Source organism: Hyla sarda, unplaced genomic scaffold, assembly GCF_029499605.1.
Source record: "Hyla sarda isolate aHylSar1 unplaced genomic scaffold, aHylSar1.hap1 scaffold_66, whole genome shotgun sequence".
In the NCBI taxonomy this organism is placed as follows: Eukaryota; Metazoa; Chordata; class Amphibia; order Anura; family Hylidae; genus Hyla; species Hyla sarda.
In genome coordinates, this window is record NW_026610675.1 from 538,590 (window position 1) to 558,883 (window position 20,294).

The 20,294-nt window shown below is 49.5% G+C and overlaps 1 protein-coding gene across 1 annotated transcript in view; it reads right to left on the bottom strand.

The window, feature by feature from the left end:
* RRAS2 (RAS related 2) overlaps positions 1-19,999 on the bottom strand; it is a 63,633-nt gene extending 43,634 nt beyond the window's left edge. Inside the window, exon 1 of the mRNA XM_056554296.1 lies at positions 19,804-19,999. Within this exon, the coding sequence (XP_056410271.1) occupies positions 19,804-19,905 (102 nt within the window). The 5' untranslated portion in view covers positions 19,906-19,999. The remainder of the gene's footprint in view (positions 1-19,803) is intronic.
* Positions 20,000-20,294: the final 295 nt, after the last annotated feature.

Below are 20,294 nucleotides of genomic sequence, written 5' to 3' on the forward strand. Positions count from 1 at the left end.
GATATAACCTCTATATATTACATCATATGTGATGATATCAGCCGCTCCTCTTATAACGCTCCAGTACTGATATAACCTCTATATATTACATCATATGTGATGATATCAGCCGCTCCTCTTATAACGCTCCAGTACTGATATAATCTCTATATATTACATCATATGTGATATCAGCCGCTCCTCTTATAACACTCCAGTACTGATATAACCTCTATATATTACATCATATGTGATATCAGCCGCTCCTCTTATAACGCTCCAGTCCTGATATAACCTCTATATATTACATCATATGTGACATCAGCCGCTCCTCTTATAACGCTCCAGTACTGATATAATCTCTATATATTACATCATATGTGATATCAGCCGCTCCTCTTATAACGCTCCAGTACTGATATAATCTCTATATATTACATCATATGTGACTGATATCAGCCGCTCCTCTTATAACACTCCAGTACTAATATAATCTCTATATATTACATCATATGTGATGATATCAGCCGCTCCTCTTATAACGCTCCAGTACTGATATAATCTCTATATATTACATCATATGTGACTGATATCAGCCGCTCCTCTTATAACGCTCCAGTACTGATATAATCTCTATATATTACATCATATGTGACTGATATCAGCCGCTCCTCTTATAACGCTCCAGTACTGATATAATCTCTATATATTACATCATATGTGATGATATCAGCCGCTCCTCTTATAACGCTCCAGTATTGATATAATCTCTATATATTACATCATATGTGACTGATATCAGCCGCTCCTCTTATAACGCTCCAGTACTGATATAACCTCTATATATTACATCATATGTGATGATATCAGCCGCTCCTCTTATAACGCTCCAGTACTGATATAACCTCTATATATTACATCATATGTGATATCAGCCGCTCCTCTTATAACGCTCCAGTACTGATATAACTTCTATATATTACATCATATGTGATATCAGCCGCTCCTCTTATAACGCTCCAGTACTGATATAACCTCTATATATTACATCATATGTGATGATATCAGCCGCTCCTCTTATAACGCTCCAGTACTGATATAACCTCTATATATTACATCATATGTGAGGATATCAGCCGCTCCTCTTATAACGCTCCAGTACTGATATAACCTCTATATATTACATCATATGTGACTGATATCAGCCGCTCCTCTTATAATGCTCCAGTACTGATATAATCTCTATATATTACATCATATGTGATATCAGCCGCTCCTCTTATAACGCTCCAGTACTGATATAATCTCTATATATTACATCATATGTGATATCAGCCGCTCCTCTTATAATGCTCCAGTACTGATATAATCTCTATATATTACATCATATGTGATATCAGCCGCTCCTCTTATAACGCTCCAGTACTGATATAATCTCTATATATTACATCATATGTGATATCAGCCGCTCCTCTTATAACGCTCCAGTACTGATATAACTCTCAGCTTTGATGGTTTCTATAGTTATTTTCAGGCTGCAGACAATGTAGTTTCCATTCACTGACAACAAGCAGAGTTATTAAACAGGAATATTTTGTCCCTCCCTCCCTGTTCCTTTGAGGTGTAGGGGCAGTCATTGGCGGAGCTCACACGGGGTTAACCCTCTGATGACATCACAGAGATGCAGACGATGCCTGGGGGTATGAATACTATGCAGAATGACTTCACTACCTGAGACGCTGCCAGGATCCCGGGTGACATCAGGCTGAAGGCATCGCAGCAGTGACAAATCCGTCTACTACACCGACTCCAGTCACATCTGAAGCTGCAGCCACAGCCTCACTGCTTTAGGGACTCTGCAGATTGTGGCGGTATTAGAGTGTACTGCATTATACTGGGTTATAGGATGTGACCACCACAACTGACTGCAGCTCTGGAGGATAAGACAGGATGTAACAGCAGAATAGTGAGTGCAGCTCTGGAGGATAAGACAGGATGTAACAGCAGAATAGTGAGTGCAGCTCTGGAGGATAAGACAGGATGTAACAGCAGAATAGTGAGTGCAGCTCTGGAGGATAAGACAGGATGTAACAGCAGAATAGTGAGTGCAGCTCTGGAGGATAAGACAGGATGTAACAGCAGAATAGTGAGTGCAGCTCTGGAGGATAAGACAGGATGTAACAGCAGAATAGTGAGTGCAGCTCTGGAGGATAAGACAGGATGTAACAGCAGAATAGTGAGTGCAGCTCTGGAGGATAAGACAGGATGTAACAGCAGAATAGTGAGTGCAGCTCTGGAGGATAAGACATGATGTAACAGCAGAATAGTGAGTGCAGCTCTGGAAGATAAGACATGATGTAACAGCAGAATAGTGAGTGCAGCACTGGAGGGTAAGACATGATGTAACAGCAGAATAGTGAGTGCAGCTCTGGAAGATAAGACAGGATGTAACAGCAGAATAGTGAGTGCAGCTCTGGAGGATCAGACATGATGTAACAGCAGAATAGTGAGTGCAGCCCTGGAGGATAAGACATGATGTAACAGCAGAATAATGAGTGCAGCCCTGGAGGATAAGATATGATGTAACAGCAGAATAGTGAGTGCAGCTCTGGGGGATAAGACATGATGTAGCAGCAGAATAGTGAGTGCAGCTCTGGAGGATAAGACATGATGTAACAGCAGAATAGTGAGCGCAGCTCTGGAGGATAAGACATGATGTAACAGCAGAATAGTGAGCGCAGCTCTGGAGGATCAGACATGATGTAACAGCAGAATAGTGAGTGCAGCTATGGAGGATAAGACATGATGTAACAGCAGAATAGTGAGTGCAGCACTGGAGGATAAGACATGATGTAACAGCAGAATAGTGAGTGCAGCTCTGGAAGATAAGACAGGATGTAACAGCAGAATAGTGAGTGCAGCTCTGGAGGATCAGACATGATGTAACAGCAGAATAGTGAGTGCAGCTCTGGAGGATCAGACATGATGTAACAGCAGAATAGTGAGTGCAGCTATGGAGGATAAGACATGATGTAACAGCAGAATAGTGAGTGCAGCTCTGGAGGATAAGACATGATGTAACAGCAGAATAGTGAGTGCAGCTATGGAGGATAAGACATGATGTAACAGCAGAATAGTGAGTGCAGCTCTGGAGGATAAGACATGATGTAACAGCAGAATAGTGAGTGCAGCTCTGGAGGATAAGACATGATGTAACAGCAGAATAGTGAGTGCAGCTCTGGAGGATAAGACAGGATGTAACAGCAGAATAGTGAGTGCAGCTCTGGAGTGTCATTCATACTGGCCCTTCAGGTTTCAGGACGTCACATGTTAATTTTTTCCTATAATTTCTTATGCATTATTGTTTATTTCATTAATACCGCAGTCACCTCAGAGGTCGCGCTCAGATTATATGGACAGGTGACGCAGTCCTCCGATACAGCGCGCAGTTAATCGTCAACATCGCCCCTCCCCCAATGCGATTTATTAGTAATTATAGGAAGGCTGCGGTGGCGGTCTGTGCTGTACGAGTATGAGGGGGATCAGGTGTTTACTACAACACTCACCCCCCGCAGCACAAGTAGTTTCTGAGTGAGTAATCTGGCAAAGTGACAACCAAGACCACTAGAGCGCAAGAAAAAGAGCGAGAAAAAGATGAAGAAAACAAAAAAATGAGAATGTGAACAAACAAGAGCAAAAGAGCAAGTAAGATAGAGGATGAGAAAGAGAGGGAGTCAAGAAAGGTAGAGAAAGTCAGTCAGTGAAAACCTGCAAGAGAGCAAGCAAACATAAGTGCGAGCAAGTGAGCAACTGAACGAGAGAGAAAGTGAGCAAACAGGAAAGCAAGCGAACAAGAGAGCAACTGAACAAGAGAGAAAGTGAGCTAACAGGAAAGCAAGCGAACAAGAGAGCAAGTGAACAAGAGAGAAAGTGAGCTAACAGGAAAGCAAGCGAACAAGAGAGCAACTGAACAAGAGAGAAAGTGAGCTAACAGGAAAGCAAGCGAACAAGAGAGCAAGTGAACAAGAGAGAAAGTGAGCTAACAGGAAAGCAAGCGAACAAGAGAGAAAGTGAGCAAACAGGAAAGCAAGCGAATAAGTGAGCAACTGAACAAGAGAGAAAGTGAACAAGAGAGAAAGTGAGCTGACAGGAAAGCAAGCGAACAAGAGAGAAAGTGAGCAAGCAGGAAAGCAAGCGAACAAGAGAGAAAGTGAGCAAGCAGGAAAGCAAGCGAATAAGAGAGCAACTGAATGAGAGAAAGTGAGCAAACAGGAAAGCAAGCGAATAAGAGAGCAACTGAACGAGAGAGAAAGTGAGCAAACAGGAAAGCAAGCGAATAAGAGAGCAACTGAACGAGAGAGAAAGTGAGCAAACAGGAAAGCAAGCGAATAAGAGAGCAACTGAACAAGAGAGAAAGTGAACTAACAGGAAAGCAAGCGAACAAGAGAGAAAGTGAGCAAACAGGAAAGCAAGCGAACAAGAGAGAAAGTGAGCAAGCAGGAAAGCAAGCGAATAAGAGAGCAACTGAATGAGAGAAAGTGAGCAAACAGGAAAGCAAGCGAACAAGAGAGCAACTGAACGAGAGAGAAAGTGAGCAAACAGGAAAGCAAGCGAATAAGAGAGCAACTGAACAAGAGAGAAAGTGAGCTAACAGGAAAGCAAGCGAATAAGAGAGCAACTGAATGAGAGAAAGTGAGCAAACAGGAAAGCAAGCGAATAAGAGAGCAACTGAATGAGAGAAAGTGAGCTAACAGGAAAGCAAGCGAATAAGAGAGCAACTGAACGAGAGAAAGTGAGCAAACAGGAAAGCAAGCGAATAAGAGAGCAACTGAACGAGAGAAAGTGAGCAAACAAGAAAGCAAGCGAATAAGAGAGCAACTGAACGAGAGAAAGTGAGCAAACAAGAAAGCAAGCGAGTAAGAGAGCAACTGAACGAGAGAAAGTGAGCAAACAAGAAAGCAAGCGAGTAAGAGAGAAAGTGAGCAAACAAGAAAGCAAGCGAATAAGAGAGCAACTGAATGAGAGAAAGTGAGCAAACAAGAAAACAAGCGAATAAGAGAGCAACTGAACGAGAGAGAAAGTGAGCAAACAAGAAAGCAAGCGAATAAGAGAGCAACTGAACGAGAAAGTGAGCAAACAAGAAAGCAAGCAAATAAGAGCAACTGAATGAAAGTGAGCAAAAAGGAAAGCAAGCGAATAAGAGAGCAACTGAATGAGAGAAAGTGAGCAAACAAGAAAGCAAGCGAGTAAGAGAGAAAGTGAGCAAACAGGAAAGCAAGCGAATAAGTGAGCAACTGAACAAGAGAGAAAATGAGCAAACAGGAAAGCAAGCTAACAAGAGAGAAAGTGAGCAAGCAGGAAAGCAAGCGAATAAGAGAGAAAGTGAGCAAACAGGAAAGCAAGTGAATAAGAGAGCAACTGAATGAGAGAAAGAGCAACTGAATGAGAGAAAGTGAGCAAACAAGAAAGCAAGCGAGTAAGAGAGAAAGTGAGCAAACAGGAAAGCAAGCGAATAAGTGAGCAACTGAACAAGAGAGAAAGTGAGCAAACAGGAAAGCAAGCTAACAAGAGAGAAAGTGAGCAAGCAGGAAAGCAAGCGAATAAGAGAGAAAGTGAGCAAACAGGAAAGCAAGTGAATAAGAGAGCAACTGAATGAGAGAAAGAGCAACTGAATGAGAGAAAGTGAGCAAACAAGAAAGCAAGCGAGTAAGAGAGAAAGTGAGCAAACAGGAAAGCAAGCGAATAAGTGAGCAACTGAACAAGAGAGAAAGTGAGCAAACAGGAAAGCAAGCTAACAAGAGAGAAAGTGAGCAAGCAGGAAAGCAAGCGAATAAGAGAGAAAGTGAGCAAACAGGAAAGCAAGTGAATAAGAGAGCAACTGAATGAGAGAAAGTGAGCAAACAGGAAAGCAAGCGAATAAGAGCAACTGAATGAGAGAAAGTGAGCAAACAGGAAAGCAAGCGAATAAGAGAGCTACTGAATGAGAGAAAGTGAGCAAACAAGAAAGCAAGCGAATAAGAGAGCAACTGAATGAGAGAAAGTGAGCAAACAAGAAAGCAAGCGAATAAGTGAGCAACTGAACAAGAGAGAAAGTGAGCAAACAGGAAAGCAAGCGAGAAAGTGAACAAGAGAGCAATCTAACAAAATAGCTAGCAAGAAAGTGAGCGCGCAAACAAGAGAAAGAGAGAACATGAACTGAACGAGAGAAAGTGAGCAAACAAGAAGGCAAGCGAATAAGAGAGCAACTGAATGAGAGAAAGTGAGCAAACAGGAAAGCAAGCGAATAAGAGAGCAACTGAACGAGAGAAAGTGAGCAAACAGGAAAGCAAGCGAATAAGAGAGCAACTGAACGAGAGAAAGTGAGCAAACAGGAAAGCAAGCGAGTAAGAGAGAAACTGAACAAGAGAGCAATCTAACAAAATAGCTAGGAAGAAAGTGAGCGCGCAAAGAGAAAGAGAGAACATGAAACATGGGAGAAAGTGAGCAAACAAGTGAGCAAGAGAGTGGGGAAAAAAGTAAGTAAAAGAGCAAGCTAAAGAGTGAGCGAATGGACGATAGAGCGTGCGAGCAAGATACAAAGTGTGAGAAAACCAGAGAGATCACATTGAGAACCAGCACCGGATAATTATAACATTAACCATTTCCTGGACGACCATTGTGACCTGAAATAACATCACCCGAAATACAAAGAGAAAGTGAGGAGGAGCGTCCTGTACTGACACACTGCACCAGAAAACCAAACCACTAATTACACCAGTGTCTGGTGGAGATAGAGAGGATTGTCTGCACTGATACATTGTAACAAACCCTCAGCTGTGGGAAGTGTTTGGTCAGCTCTGACATTTTATAGAGAATTCTCTGGAGTCTTCAGTTCCGTCCATTCCTGGGAGACAGATAATATGGTGACCGCGCCAATTCCACCCATACTGGAGCAACGAGGCCGGGGAGCTGTACTGACCGCTATATTGGGTGTCACTCAACTTTCTCAGGATCAGATGAAGCTAAGAAACGGGCGGATATTTTTTTTATTCTCTTATTTATTTATGGTTTAGGGGAAAATCTCCTTCATTCACAGTAAATATTCAGAGTAAGAAGAATGATGTCATCATAGAGGTCAGGTCATCACTTATGATGTCATCATAGAGGTCAGGTCATCACTTATGATGTCATCATAGAGGTCAGGTCATCATAGAGGTCAGGTCATCACTTATGAGGTCATCATAGAGGTCATCACTTATGATGTCATCATAGAGGTCAGGTCATCATAGAGGTCAGGTCATCACTTATGAGGTCATCATAGAGGTCAGGTCATCACTTATGATGTCATCATAGAGGTCGGGTCATTACTTATGATGTCATCATAGAGGTCATCACTTATGATGTCATCATAGAGGTCGGGTCATCACTTATGATGTCATCATAGAGGTCAGGTCATCATAGAGGTCAGGTCATCACTTATGAGGTCATCATAGAGGTCGGGTCATCACTTATGATGTCATCATAGAGGTCGGGTCATCATAGAGGTCAGGTCATCACTTATGAGGTCATCATAGAGGTCGGGTCATCACTTATGATGTCATCATAGAGGTCAGGTCATCACTTATGATGTCATCATAGAGGTCGGGTCATCACTTATGATGTCATCATAGAGGTCGGGTCATCACTTATGATGTCATCATAGAGGTCGGGTCATCACTTATGATGTCATCATAGAGGTCGGGTCATCACTTATGATGTCATCATAGAGGTCGGGTCATCACTTATGATGTCATCATAGAGGTCGGGTCATCACTTATGATGTCATCATAGAGGTCGGGTCATCACTTATGATGTCATCATAGAGGTCGGGTCATCACTTATGATGTCATCATAGAGGTCGGGTCATCACTTATGATGTCATCATAGAGGTCGGGTCATCACTTATGATGTCATCATAGAGGTCGGGTCATCACTTATGATGTCATCATAGAGGTCGGGTCATCACTTATGATGTCATCATAGAGGTCGGGTCATCACTTATGATGTCATCATAGAGGTCGGGTCATCACTTATGAGGTCATCATAGAGGTCGGGTCATCACTTATGATGTCATCATAGAGGTCGGGTCATCACTTATGAGGTCATCATAGAGGTCGGGTCATCACTTATGAGGTCATCATAGAGGTCGGGTCATTACTTATGATGTCATCATAGAGGTCGGGTCATCACGTATGATGTCATCATAGAGGTCGGGTCATCACGTATGATGTGATCATAGAGGTCGGGTCATCACTTATGATGTCATCATAGAGGTCGGGTCATCACTTATGATGTCATCATAGAGGTCGGGTCATCACTTATGATGTCATCATAGAGGTCGGGTCATCACTTATGAGGTCATCATAGAGGTCGGGTCATCACTTATGAGGTCATCATAGAGGTCGGGTCATCACTTATGATGTCATCATAGAGGTCGGGTCATCACTTATGATGTCATCATAGAGGTCGGGTCATCACTTATGATGTCATCATAGAGGTCGGGTCATCACTTATGATGTCATCATAGAGGTCGGGTCATCACTTATGAGGTCATCATAGAGGTCGGGTCATCACTTATGATGTCATCATAGAGGTCGGGTCATCACTTATGATGTCATCATAGAGGTCGGGTCATCACTTATGATGTCATCATAGAGGTCGGGTCATCACTTATGATGTCATCATAGAGGTCGGGTCATCACTTATGATGTCATCATAGAGGTCGGGTCATCACTTATAAGGTCATCATAGAGGTCGGGTCATCACTTATGAGGTCATCATAGAGGTCAGGTCATCACTTATGATGTCATCATAGAGGTCAGGTCATCATTTATGATGTCATCATAGAGGTCGGGTCCTCACTTATGATGTCATCATAGAGGTCGGGTCATCACGGACATGTATATATGCGTGTTTATGTGTACAATAGAATTTCCCAATAGCGGATACTCACAGAGAAAAAAAAAAAGAAACCGTTTCCACTATTGATAGATGTCCCCTATTGAGAGATGTCCCCTATTGAGAGATGTCCCCTATTGAGAGATGTCCCCTATTGGGAAAAAAGGCTCAAAAATCTTTCTAAATTATGAAATATTGTCCTGTCCTCACTCCAGAGTGTAATCACCTATAAAACATGCTAAAAAGTGATATTACAGGAGAATCTTACAGTGCCATTTAATCTCCCCTTATCCCTCCCCCCATTTCATTTCATCCCCTTGTGTCCTGTGCTGAATCACCCCCCCCCCCTTTATTACTCTGTGCAAATATGTCACCCCCTCTTTACCACCCCCTGTGCCACTTTATTCCCCCTGTGCCCTGTTACAAATCATCCCCCCACCCCACATCACTTTTCCCCATCCCTCCTCCCCCTGTTCTTCTTCTTACCCTGCCAGCAGGCTCAGGTGCAGGGCTCTCAGCGGTTTAATGCTCTCCAGATGTCATCTGCGCTGCACTTACTGTAAGGCTGATGCTCCTGACATATCTGCTGCTCTCAGTAAGTCCAGCGCAGAGGACATCTGGAGACCATCAAACCGCTGAGAGCCCTGCACCTGAGCCTGCTGGCCAGGTAAGAAGAACACCAGGAGGAGGAGGGAAGGGGAAAAGTGATGAGGTGTGGGGGGGAGGGGGGGGGGGATGATTTTGCACAAGGCAGAATTAACTGACACATGGGGGATAAAGAGGGAATGAAATTGGAGTGTTTTGTCCCCTATTGGGAGTGTTTTGTCCCCTCTATTGGGAGTGTTTTGTCCCCTCTATTGGGAGTGTTTTGTCCCCTCTATTGGGAGTGTTTTGTCCCCTCTATTGGGAGTGTTTTGTCCTCTATTGGGAGTGTTTTGTCCCCTATTGGGAGTGTTTTGTCCCCTATTGGGAGTGTTTTGTCCCCTATTGGGAGTGTTTTGTCCCCTATTGGGAGTGTTTTGTCCCTCTATTGGGAGTGTTTTGTCCCCTATTGGGAGTGTTTTGTCCTCTATTGGGAGTGTTTTGTCCCCTATTGGGAGTGTTTTGTCCCCTATTGGGAGTGTTTTGTCCTCTATTGGGAGTGTTTTGTCCCCTATTGGGAGTGTTTTGTCTCCTATTGGGAGTGTTTTGTGCTCTATTGGGAGTGTTTTGTCCTCTATTGGGAGTGTTTTGTCCTCTATTGGGAGTGTTTTGTCCATTATTGGGAGTGTTTTGTCTCCTATTGGGAGTGTTTTGTCCCCTCTATTGGGAGTGTTTTGTCCCCTATTGGGAGTGTTTTGTCCCCTATTGGGAGTGTTTTGTCCCCTATTGGGAGTGTTTTGTCCCCTATTGGGAGTGTTTTGTCCCCTATTGGGAGTGTTTTGTCCCCTATTGGGAGTGTTTTGTCTCCTATTGGGAGTGTTTTGTCCCCTCTATTGGGAGTGTTTTGTCCCCTATTGGGAGTGTTTTGTCCCCTATTGGGAGTGTTTTGTCTCCTATTGGGAGTGTTTTGTCCCCTATTGGGAGTGTTTTGTCCCCTATTGGGAGTGTTTTGTCCCCTATTGGGAGTGTATTGTCCCTCTATTGGGAGTGTTTTGTCCCCTATTGGGAGTGTTTTGTCCCCTATTGGGAGTGTTTTGTCCCCTATTGGGAGTGTTTTGTCCCCTATTGGGAGTGTTTTGTCCCCTATTGGGAGTGTTTTGTCCCCTATTGGGAGTGTTTTGTCCCCTCTATTGGGAGTGTTTTGTCCCCTCTATTGGGAGTGTTTTGTCCCCTATTGGGAGTGTTTTGTCCCCTATTGGGAGTGTTTTGTCCCCTATTGGGAGTGTTTTGTCCCCTATTGGGAGTGTTTTGTCCCCTCTATTGGGAGTGTTTTGTCCCCTCTATTGGGAGTGTTTTGTCCCCTCTATTGGGAGTGTTTTGTCCCCTCTATTGGGAGTGTTTTGTCCCCTCTATTGGGAGTGTTTTGTCCCCTCTATTGGGAGTGTTTTGTCCCCTCTATTGGGAGTGTTTTGTCCCCTCTATTGGGAGTGTTTTGTCCCCTCTATTGGGAGTGTTTTGTCCCCTCTATTGGGAGTGTTTTGTCCCCTCTATTGGGAGTGTTTTGTCCCCTATTGGGAGTGTTTTGTCCCCTCTATTGGGAGTGTTTTGTCCCCTCTATTGGGAGTGTTTTGTCCCCTCTATTGGGAGTGTTTTGTCCCCTCTATTGGGAGTGTTTTGTCCCCTCTATTGGGAGTGTTTTGTCCCCTATTGGGAGTGTTTTGTCTCCTATTGGGAGTGTTTTGTCCCCTATTGGGAGTGTTTTGTCCCCTATTGGGAGTGTTTTGTCCTCTATTGGGAGTGTTTTGTCCTCTATTGGGAGTGTTTTGTCCCCTATTGGGAGTGTTTTGTCTCCTATTGGGAGTGTTTTGTCCTCTATTGGGAGTGTTTTGTCCTCTATTGGGAGGGTTTTGTCCCCTTGTGGGAGGGTTTTGTCCCCCTAGTGGGAGGGTTTTGTCCCCCTAGTGGGAGGGTTTTGTCCCCCTAGTGGGAGGGTTTTGTCCCCCTAGTGGGAGGGTTTTGTCCCCTATTGGGAGTGTTTTGTCCCCTATTGGGAGTGTTTTGTCCTCTATTGGGAGTGTTTTGTCCTCTATTGGGAGTGTTTTGTCCCCTATTGGGAGTGTTTTGTCCTCTATTGGGAGTGTTTTGTCCTCTATTGGGAGTGTTTTGTCTCCTATTCGGAGTGTTTTGTCCTCTATTGGGAGTGTTTTGTCCCCTCTATTGGGAGTGTTTTGTCTCCTATTCGGAGTGTTTTGTCCTCTATTGGGAGTGTTTTGTCCCCTCTATTGGGAGTGTTTTGTCCCCTCTATTGGGAGTGTTTTGTCTCCTCTATTGGGAGTGTTTTGTCCCCTATTGGGAGTGTTTTGTCCTCTATTGGGAGTGTTTTGTCTCCTATTCGGAGTGTTTTGTCCTCTATTGGGAGTGTTTTGTCCCCTCTATTGGGAGTGTTTTGTCCCCTATTGGGAGTGTTTTGTCCCCTATTGGGAGTGTTTTGTCCCCTATTGGGAGTGTTTTGTCCTCTATTGGGAGTGTTTTGTCTCCTATTCGGAGTGTTTTGTCCTCTATTGGGAGTGTTTTGTCCCCTCTATTGGGAGTGTTTTGTCCCCTATTGGGAGTGTTTTGTCCTCTATTGGGAGTGTTTTGTCCCCTCTATTGGGAGTGTTTTGTCTCCTATTGGGAGTGTTTTGTCCCCTATTGGGAGTGTTTTGTCCCCTATTGGGAGTGTTTTGTCCCCTATTGGGAGTGTTTTGTCCCCTATTGGGAGTGTTTTGTCCCCTATTGGGAGTGTTTTGTCCCCTATTGGGAGTGTTTTGTCCCCTATTGGGAGTGTTTTGTCCCCTATTGGGAGTGTTTTGTCCCCTATTGGGAGTGTTTTGTCCCCTATTGGGAGTGTTTTGTCCCCTATTGGGAGTGTTTTGTCCCCTATTGGGAGTGTTTTGTCCCCTATTGGGAGTGTTTTGTCCCCTATTGGGAGTGTTTTGTCCTCTATTGGGAGTGTTTTGTCTTCTATTGGGAGTGTTTTGTCCCCTATTGGGAGTGTTTTGTCCCCTATTGGGAGTGTTTTGTCCCCTATTGGGAGTGTTTTGTCCTCTATTGGGAGTGTTTTGTCCTCTATTGGGAGTGTTTTGTCTCCTATTGGGAGTGTTTTGTCCTCTATTGGGAGTGTTTTGTCCTCTATTGGGAGTGTTTTGTCCTCTATTGGGAGGGTTTTGTCCCCTTGTGGGAGGGTTTTGTCCCCCTAGTGGGAGGGTTTTGTCCCCCTAGTGGGAGGGTTTTGTCCCCCTAGTGGGAGGGTTTTGTCCCCTATTGGGAGTGTTTTGTCCTCTATTGGGAGTGTTTTGTCCTCTATTGGGAGTGTTTTGTCCTCTATTGGGAGTGTTTTGTCCCCTATTGGGAGTGTTTTGTCCTCTATTGGGAGTGTTTTGTCCTCTATTGGGAGTGTTTTGTCTCCTATTCGGAGTGTTTTGTCCCCTATTGGGAGTGTTTTGTCCCCTCTATTGGGAGTGTTTTGTCCCCTATTGGGAGTGTTTTGTCCTCTATTGGGAGTGTTTTGTCCCCTCTATTGGGAGTGTTTTGTCCCCTCTATTGGGAGTGTTTTGTCTCCTATTCGGAGTGTTTTGTCCTCTATTGGGAGTGTTTTGTCCCCTCTATTGGGAGTGTTTTGTCCCCTCTATTGGGAGTGTTTTGTCCCCTATTGGGAGTGTTTTGTCCCCTCTATTGGGAGTGTTTTGTCCCCTCTATTGGGAGTGTTTTGTCTCCTATTGGGAGTGTTTTGTCCCCTATTGGGAGTGTTTTGTCCCCTATTGGGAGTGTTTTGTCCCCTATTGGGAGTGTTTTGTCCCCTATTGGGAGTGTTTTGTCCCCTATTGGGAGTGTTTTGTCCCCTATTGGGAGTGTTTTGTCCCCTATTGGGAGTGTTTTGTCCCCTATTGGGAGTGTTTTGTCCTCTATTGGGAGTGTTTTGTCCTCTATTGGGAGTGTTTTGTCCCCTATTGGGAGTGTTTTGTCCCCTATTGGGAGTGTTTTGTCCCCTATTGGGAGTGTTTTGTCCCCTATTGGGAGTGTTTTGTCCCCTATTGGGAGTGTTTTGTCCCCTATTGGGAGTGTTTTGTCCCCTATTGGGAGTGTTTTGTCCCCTATTGGGAGTGTTTTGTCCCCTATTGGGAGTGTTTTGTCCCCTATTGGGAGTGTTTTGTCCTCTATTGGGAGTGTTTTGTCCCCTATTGGGAGTGTTTTGTCTCCTATTGGGAGTGTTTTGTCCTCTATTGGGAGTGTTTTGTCCTCTATTGGGAGGGTTTTGTCCCCCTAGTGGGAGGGTTTTGTCCCCCTAGTGGGAGGGTTTTGTCCCCCTAGTGGGAGGGTTTTGTCCCCCTAGTGGGAGGGTTTTGTCCCCCTAGTGGGAGGGTTTTGTCCCCCTAGTGGGAGGGTTTTGTCCCCCTAGTGGGAGGGTTTTGTCCCCCTAGTGGGAGGGTCTTCGTCCGCTCTTGAGAGGTGTCCTCTAAGGGAGAGTTTACTGTATACATACAGTGTGTGTCAGTCATCACAACAATCCTGGTATTCTATTCATGAAGCAGGAGGCTCAGGATGAGCTCTATCAGTCGTGCGCTGTCGGTATTGGTGGGAGCGCACACACCTGGGGTTTCCATGTAAATAAAGTCACTTTGGGGGAGGGTCTGACCCTGAATGCCCGCTCCTCGCCCCATCGCCCTGGTTAATATTTCTTTGTCTTTTAAGGATCAATGTTCCAGGAAGAGCAGCGAAGGGAGACGGCGCCGCGGCAAGGTCACCGCCGACCAGAAGCGCCAAACCCACAGCTTACGACCTACCACAAAAACGTATACCTACTGGGAAACTCCTACAAGATGGCACAAAACTACAACTCCCAGCGTGCCCTGACAGCCAAAGGCTGTCAGGGCATGCTGGGAGTTGTAGTTTTGTAACAGCTGGAGAACCACATTTCAGGGAATGCTGCACCTCTACATCCGCATCACGTCTACATACAAACCGCGATAAACATATAAATGACAGGACGGAATGATGGCGTCGTCGGGGGAGGGGGTGAGAGGTCAGCGAGTGACAGCTGGGAGCGAGGGGCAACAACAGCTGCACCCACTGAAAAACATGGCATCAGCGCTGGGGCCACTCCGTGCCCCCGTAACCCTTCAATCACCAAGAACGTCCCTGAGCTGAGGGTTTGTTACTATTGTATGCAGTCTAGACAATTCCTTACTGATCGCTTGTTACATTGTATCAGTCTGAAGTACAGGATGGTTGGCTGGATACAATGATGACAGGACAGAGGGTATCGGGCGCTGACCACACCCACACGACAGAGAGTACCGGGCGCTGACCACACCCACAGGACAGAGGGTACCGGGCGCTGACCACACCCACAGGAAAGAGTACCGGGCGCTGACCACACCCACAGGACAGAGGGTACCGGGCGCTGACCACACCCACACGACAGAGAGTACCGGGCGCTGACCACACCCACAGGACAGAGGGTACCGGGCGCTGACCACACCCACAGGAAAGAGTACCGGGCGCTGACCACACCCACAGGACAGAGGGTACCGGGCGCTGACCACACCCACAGGACAGAGGGTATCGGGCACTGACCACACCCACAGGAAAGAGTACCGAGCGCTGACCACACCCACAGGAAAGAGGGTATCGGGCGCTTACCACACCCACAGGACAGAGAGTACCAGGCGCTGACCACACCCACAGGACAGAGAGTACCAGGCGCTGACCACACCCACAGGACAGAGGGTACCGGACGCTGACCACACCCACAGGACAGAGGGTACCGGGCGCTGACCACACCCACAGGACAGAGGGTACCGGGCGCTGACCACACCCACAGGACAGAGGGTACCGGGCGCTGACCACACCCACAGGACAGAGAGTACGGGGTGCTGACCACACCCACAGGACAGAGAGTACGGGGCGCTGACCACACCCACAGGACAGAGGGTATCGGGCACTGACCACACCCACAGGAAAGAGTACCGAGCGCTGACCACACCCACAGGACAGAGGGTATCGGGCGCTGACCACACCCACAGGACAGAGGGTACCGGGCGCTGACCACACCCACAGGACAGAGGGTACCGGGCGCTGACCACACCCACAGGAAAGAGGGTATCGGGCGCTGACCACACCCACAGGACAGAGGGTACCGGGCGCTGACCACACCCACAGGACAGAGGGTACCGGGCGCTGACCACACCCACAGGACAGAGGGTATCGGGCACTGACCACACCCACAGGAAATAGTACCGAGCGCTGACCACACTCACAGGAAAGAGGGTATCGGGCGCTGACCACACCCACAGGACAGAGGGTACCGGACGCTGACCACACCCACAGGACAGAGGGTACCGGACGCTGACCACACCCACAGGACAGAGGGTACCGGGCGCTGACCACACCCACAGGACAGAGGGTACCGGGCGCTGACCACACCCACAGGACAGAGGGTACCGGGCGCTGACCACACCCACAGGACAGAGGGTACCGGGCGCTGACCACACCCACAGGACAGAGGGTACCGGGCGCTGACCACACCCACAGGACAGAGGGTACCGGGCGCTGACCACACCCACAGGACAGAGGGTACCGGGCGCTGACCACACCCACAGGACAGAGGGTACCGGGCGCTGACCACACCCACAGGACAGAGAGTACGGGGTGCTGACCACACCCACAGGACAGAGAGTACGGGGCGCTGACCACACCCACAGGACAGAGGGTATCGGGCACTGACCACACCCACAGGAAAGAGTACCGAGCGCTGACCACACCCACAGGAAAGAGTACCGAGCGCTGACCACACCCACAGGACAGAGAGTACCAGGCGCTGACCACACCCACAGGACAGAGAGTACCAGGTGCTGACCACACCCACAGGACAGAGAGTACCGGGCGCTGACCACACCCACAGGACAGAGGGTACCTGGCGCTGACCACACCCACAGGACAGAGGGTACGGGGCGCTGACCACACCCACAGGACAGAGGGTACCGGGCGCTGACCACACCCACAGGACAGAGGGTACCGGGCGCTAACCACACCCACAGGACAGAGGGTACCGGGCGCTGACCACACCCACAGGACAGAGGGTACCGGGCGCTGACCACACCCAAAGGACAGAGGGTACCGGGCGCTGACCACACCCACAGGACAGAGGGTACCGGGCGCTGACCACACCCACAGGACAGAGGGTACCGGGCGCTGACCACACCCACAGGACAGAGGGTACCGGGCGCTGACTACACCCACAGGACAGAGGGTACCGGGCGCTGACCACACCCACAGGACAGAGAGTACGGGGCGCTGACCACACCCACAGGACAGAGGGTGCCGGGCGCTGACCACACCCACAGGACAGAGGGTACCGGGCGCTGACCACACCCACAGGACAGAGGGTACCGGGCGCTGACCACACCCACAGGACAGAGGGTACCGGGCGCTGACCACACCCACAGGACAGAGGGTACCGGGCGCTGACCACACCCACAGGACAGAGGGTACCGGGCGCTGACCACACCCACAGGACAGAGGGTACCGGGCGCTGACCACACCCACAGGACAGAGAGTACGGGGTGCTGACCACACCCACAGGACAGAGAGTACGGGGCGCTGACCACACCCACAGGACAGAGGGTATCGGGCACTGACCATACCCACAGGAAAGAGTACCGAGCGCTGACCACACCCACAGGAAAGAGTACCGAGCGCTGACCACACCCACAGGACAGAGAGTACCAGGCGCTGACCACACCCACAGGACAGAGAGTACCAGGCGCTGACCACACCCACAGGACAGAGAGTACCGGGCGCTGACCACACCCACAGGACAGAGGGTACCTGGCGCTGACCACACCCACAGGACAGAGGGTACCGGGCGCTGACCACACCCACAGGACAGAGGGTACCGGGCGCTAACCACACCCACAGGACAGAGGGTACCGGGCGCTGACCACACCCACAGGACAGAGGGTACCGGGCGCTGACCACACCCACAGGGTACCGGGCGCTGACTACACCCACAGGACAGAGGGTACCGGGCGCTGACCACACCCACAGGACAGAGAGTACGGGGCGCTGACCACACCCACAGGACAGAGGGTACCGGGCGCTGACCACATCCACAGGACAGAGGGTACCGGGCGCTGACCACACCCACAGGACAGAGGGTACCGGGCGCTGACCACACCCACAGGACAGAGGGTATCGGGCGCTGACCACACCCACAGGACAGAGGGTATCGGGCGCTGACCACACCCACGGGACAGAGAGTACCAGGCGCTGACCACACCCACAGGACAGAGAGTACCGGGCACCGACCACACCCACAGGAAAGAGAGTACCGGGCGCCGACCACACCCACAGGAAAGAGAGTACCGGGCGCCGACCACACCCACAGGACAGAGAGTACCGGGCGCTGACCACACCCACAGGACAGAGGGTACCGGGTATAAGGGGAGGGAAGAGGTATAAGGGAAGGGGAGGGGTATAAGGGAAGGGGAGAGGTATAAGGGGAGGGGTATAAGGGGAGGGGAGAGGTATAAGGGGAGGGGTATAAGGGGAGGGGAGAGGTATAAGGGGAGGGGAGAGGTATAAGAGGAGGGGTATACGGGGAGGAACATAAGGGGAGGGGATGGGTATAAGGGGAGGGGTATAAGGGACGAGGTATAAGGGGAGGGGAGGGGTATAAGGGAAGGGGTATAAGGGAAGGGGAGGGGTATAAGGGGAGTGGTATAATGGGAGGGGCGAGGTATAAGGGGAGGGGCGAGGTATAAGGGGAGGGGAGGGGTATAAGGGGAGGGGTATAAGGGGAGGGGTATAAGGGGAAGGGGAGGGGTATAAGGGGAAGGGGAGGGGTATAAGGGAAGGGGAGGGGTATAAGGGAAGGGGAGGGGGTATAAGGGAAGGGGAGGGGTATAAGGGAAGGGGAGGGGTATAAGGGAAGGGGAGGGGTATAAGGGGAGTGGTATATGGGGAGGGGCGAGGTATAAGGGAAGGGGAGGGGTATAAGGGAAGGGGAGGGGTAGAGTATAAGGGGCGAGGTCTAAGGGGAGGGGCGAGGTCTAAGGGGAGGGGCGAGGTCTAAGGGGAGGGGCGAGGTCTAAGGGGAGGGGAGGGGCGAGGTATAAGGGGAGGGGCGAGGTATAAGGGGAGGGGCGAGGTATAAGGGGAGGGGCGAGGTATAAGGGGAGGGGCGAGGTATAAGGGGAGGGGCGAGGTATAAGGGGAGGGGCGAGGTATAAGGGGAGGGGCGAGGTATAAGGGGAGGGGAGGAGTATAAGGGGAGGGGAGGAGTATAAGGGGAGGGGAGGAGTATAAGGGGAGGGGAGGAGTATAAGGGAAGGGGAGGGGGTATAAGGGGAGGGGCGAGGTATAAGGGGAGGGGAGGAGTATAAGGGGTTGCAACCAAAGCTCAGCCCATAGCAACCAGACATCAGCTCATTCCAACCAATCAGATCTCAGCTCATTCCAACCAATCAGAAAAGGCCGACCTCCAATCGGTTGCTATGGGAAACAAAGATGGTGGTGATAAGCGCGGCCCTATTGTCTTTTCACAATCTCTGCTGCATGTCAGTGACTGGGACACATATATATATATATTCATCCCATAACGTCTCACAGCAGAGGGTCCGTGACACTTGTATCCAGTGCCATCAATCCGATACATTGTAACAAACCCTCAGAAGAGATGAGACCCCCAGCCCGTGGGCTCTGTGAGGGCATGCTGGGAGCTGTAGTTCTGCGCTCCCTGACATGGTTGTGATCTCCATCACTGACAACAAGCAGAGATCCTGAAAATGGAGAAAAACTGAAACCTGGAAGAAACTAAATGTCACAGAAAGCGGTGACGGTTACCAGGGCGGCCATATTGGTCGTCGCCAAGGAATATGAGAAATTACTAAACAGAAATGTTAATAAGGTGACACAAAGACTGGGGGCGGAGCCAGTGCTTATGGGACTACAAGTCTCAGCACGGACGATCGGATGCAATCACCCCACATGTACAAAAAGTGATTCCCAACCAGGGTGCCTCCAGCTGTGGCAAAACTACAACTCCCAGCATGCCAAGAAGGACTTTGGCTGTCCGGGCATGCTGGGAGTTGTAGTTTGGCCACAGCTGGAGGCACACTAGTTGGGAAACACTGTCTTAGCCACACCCCCTTACAGATCTGTCCCTGGGCATGCTGGGAGTTGTAGTTCTCCTGTGAGGCTCCAGACCCCGGATATCCTCCCCACAATATCTATGACAGCTGCCGGGGCCCCACATTCCAGCACAGGGGCCCTGCCGGTACCCACCTGGATGAACTGGATGGTGAGCGCGGACTTCCCCACCCCGCCGCCGCCCACCACCACCAGCCGGTACTTGTCCTGCACCGAGCCGTCCTTCCAGCCGGCCATACCCGGGGCGGGGGTCCCTGCGCCGCTATACAAATGGCCGAACGAGGGGCCGCCAGCCAGCACTGCCGCTCCGGGGGCGGGGACACGGTAATGAGGGGCGGGACAGGGGGAAGGAGGGGCGGGACAGGGGGAAGGAGGGGCAGGACAGGGGGAAGGAGGGGCGGAACAGGGGAATGAGGGGCGGGACAGGGGAATGGGGAGCAGGAGGGGCGGGGACAGGGGAATGAGGAGCAGGAGGGGCGGGGACAGGGGAATGAGGGGTGGGAGGGGCGGTGACAGGGGAATGAGGGGTGGGAGGGGCGGGGACAGGGGAATGAGGGGCGGGGACAGGGGGAATGAGGAGCTGGGTATTCAGTGTGGGGCGGGGATAGGCTAATGAGGAGCTGGGT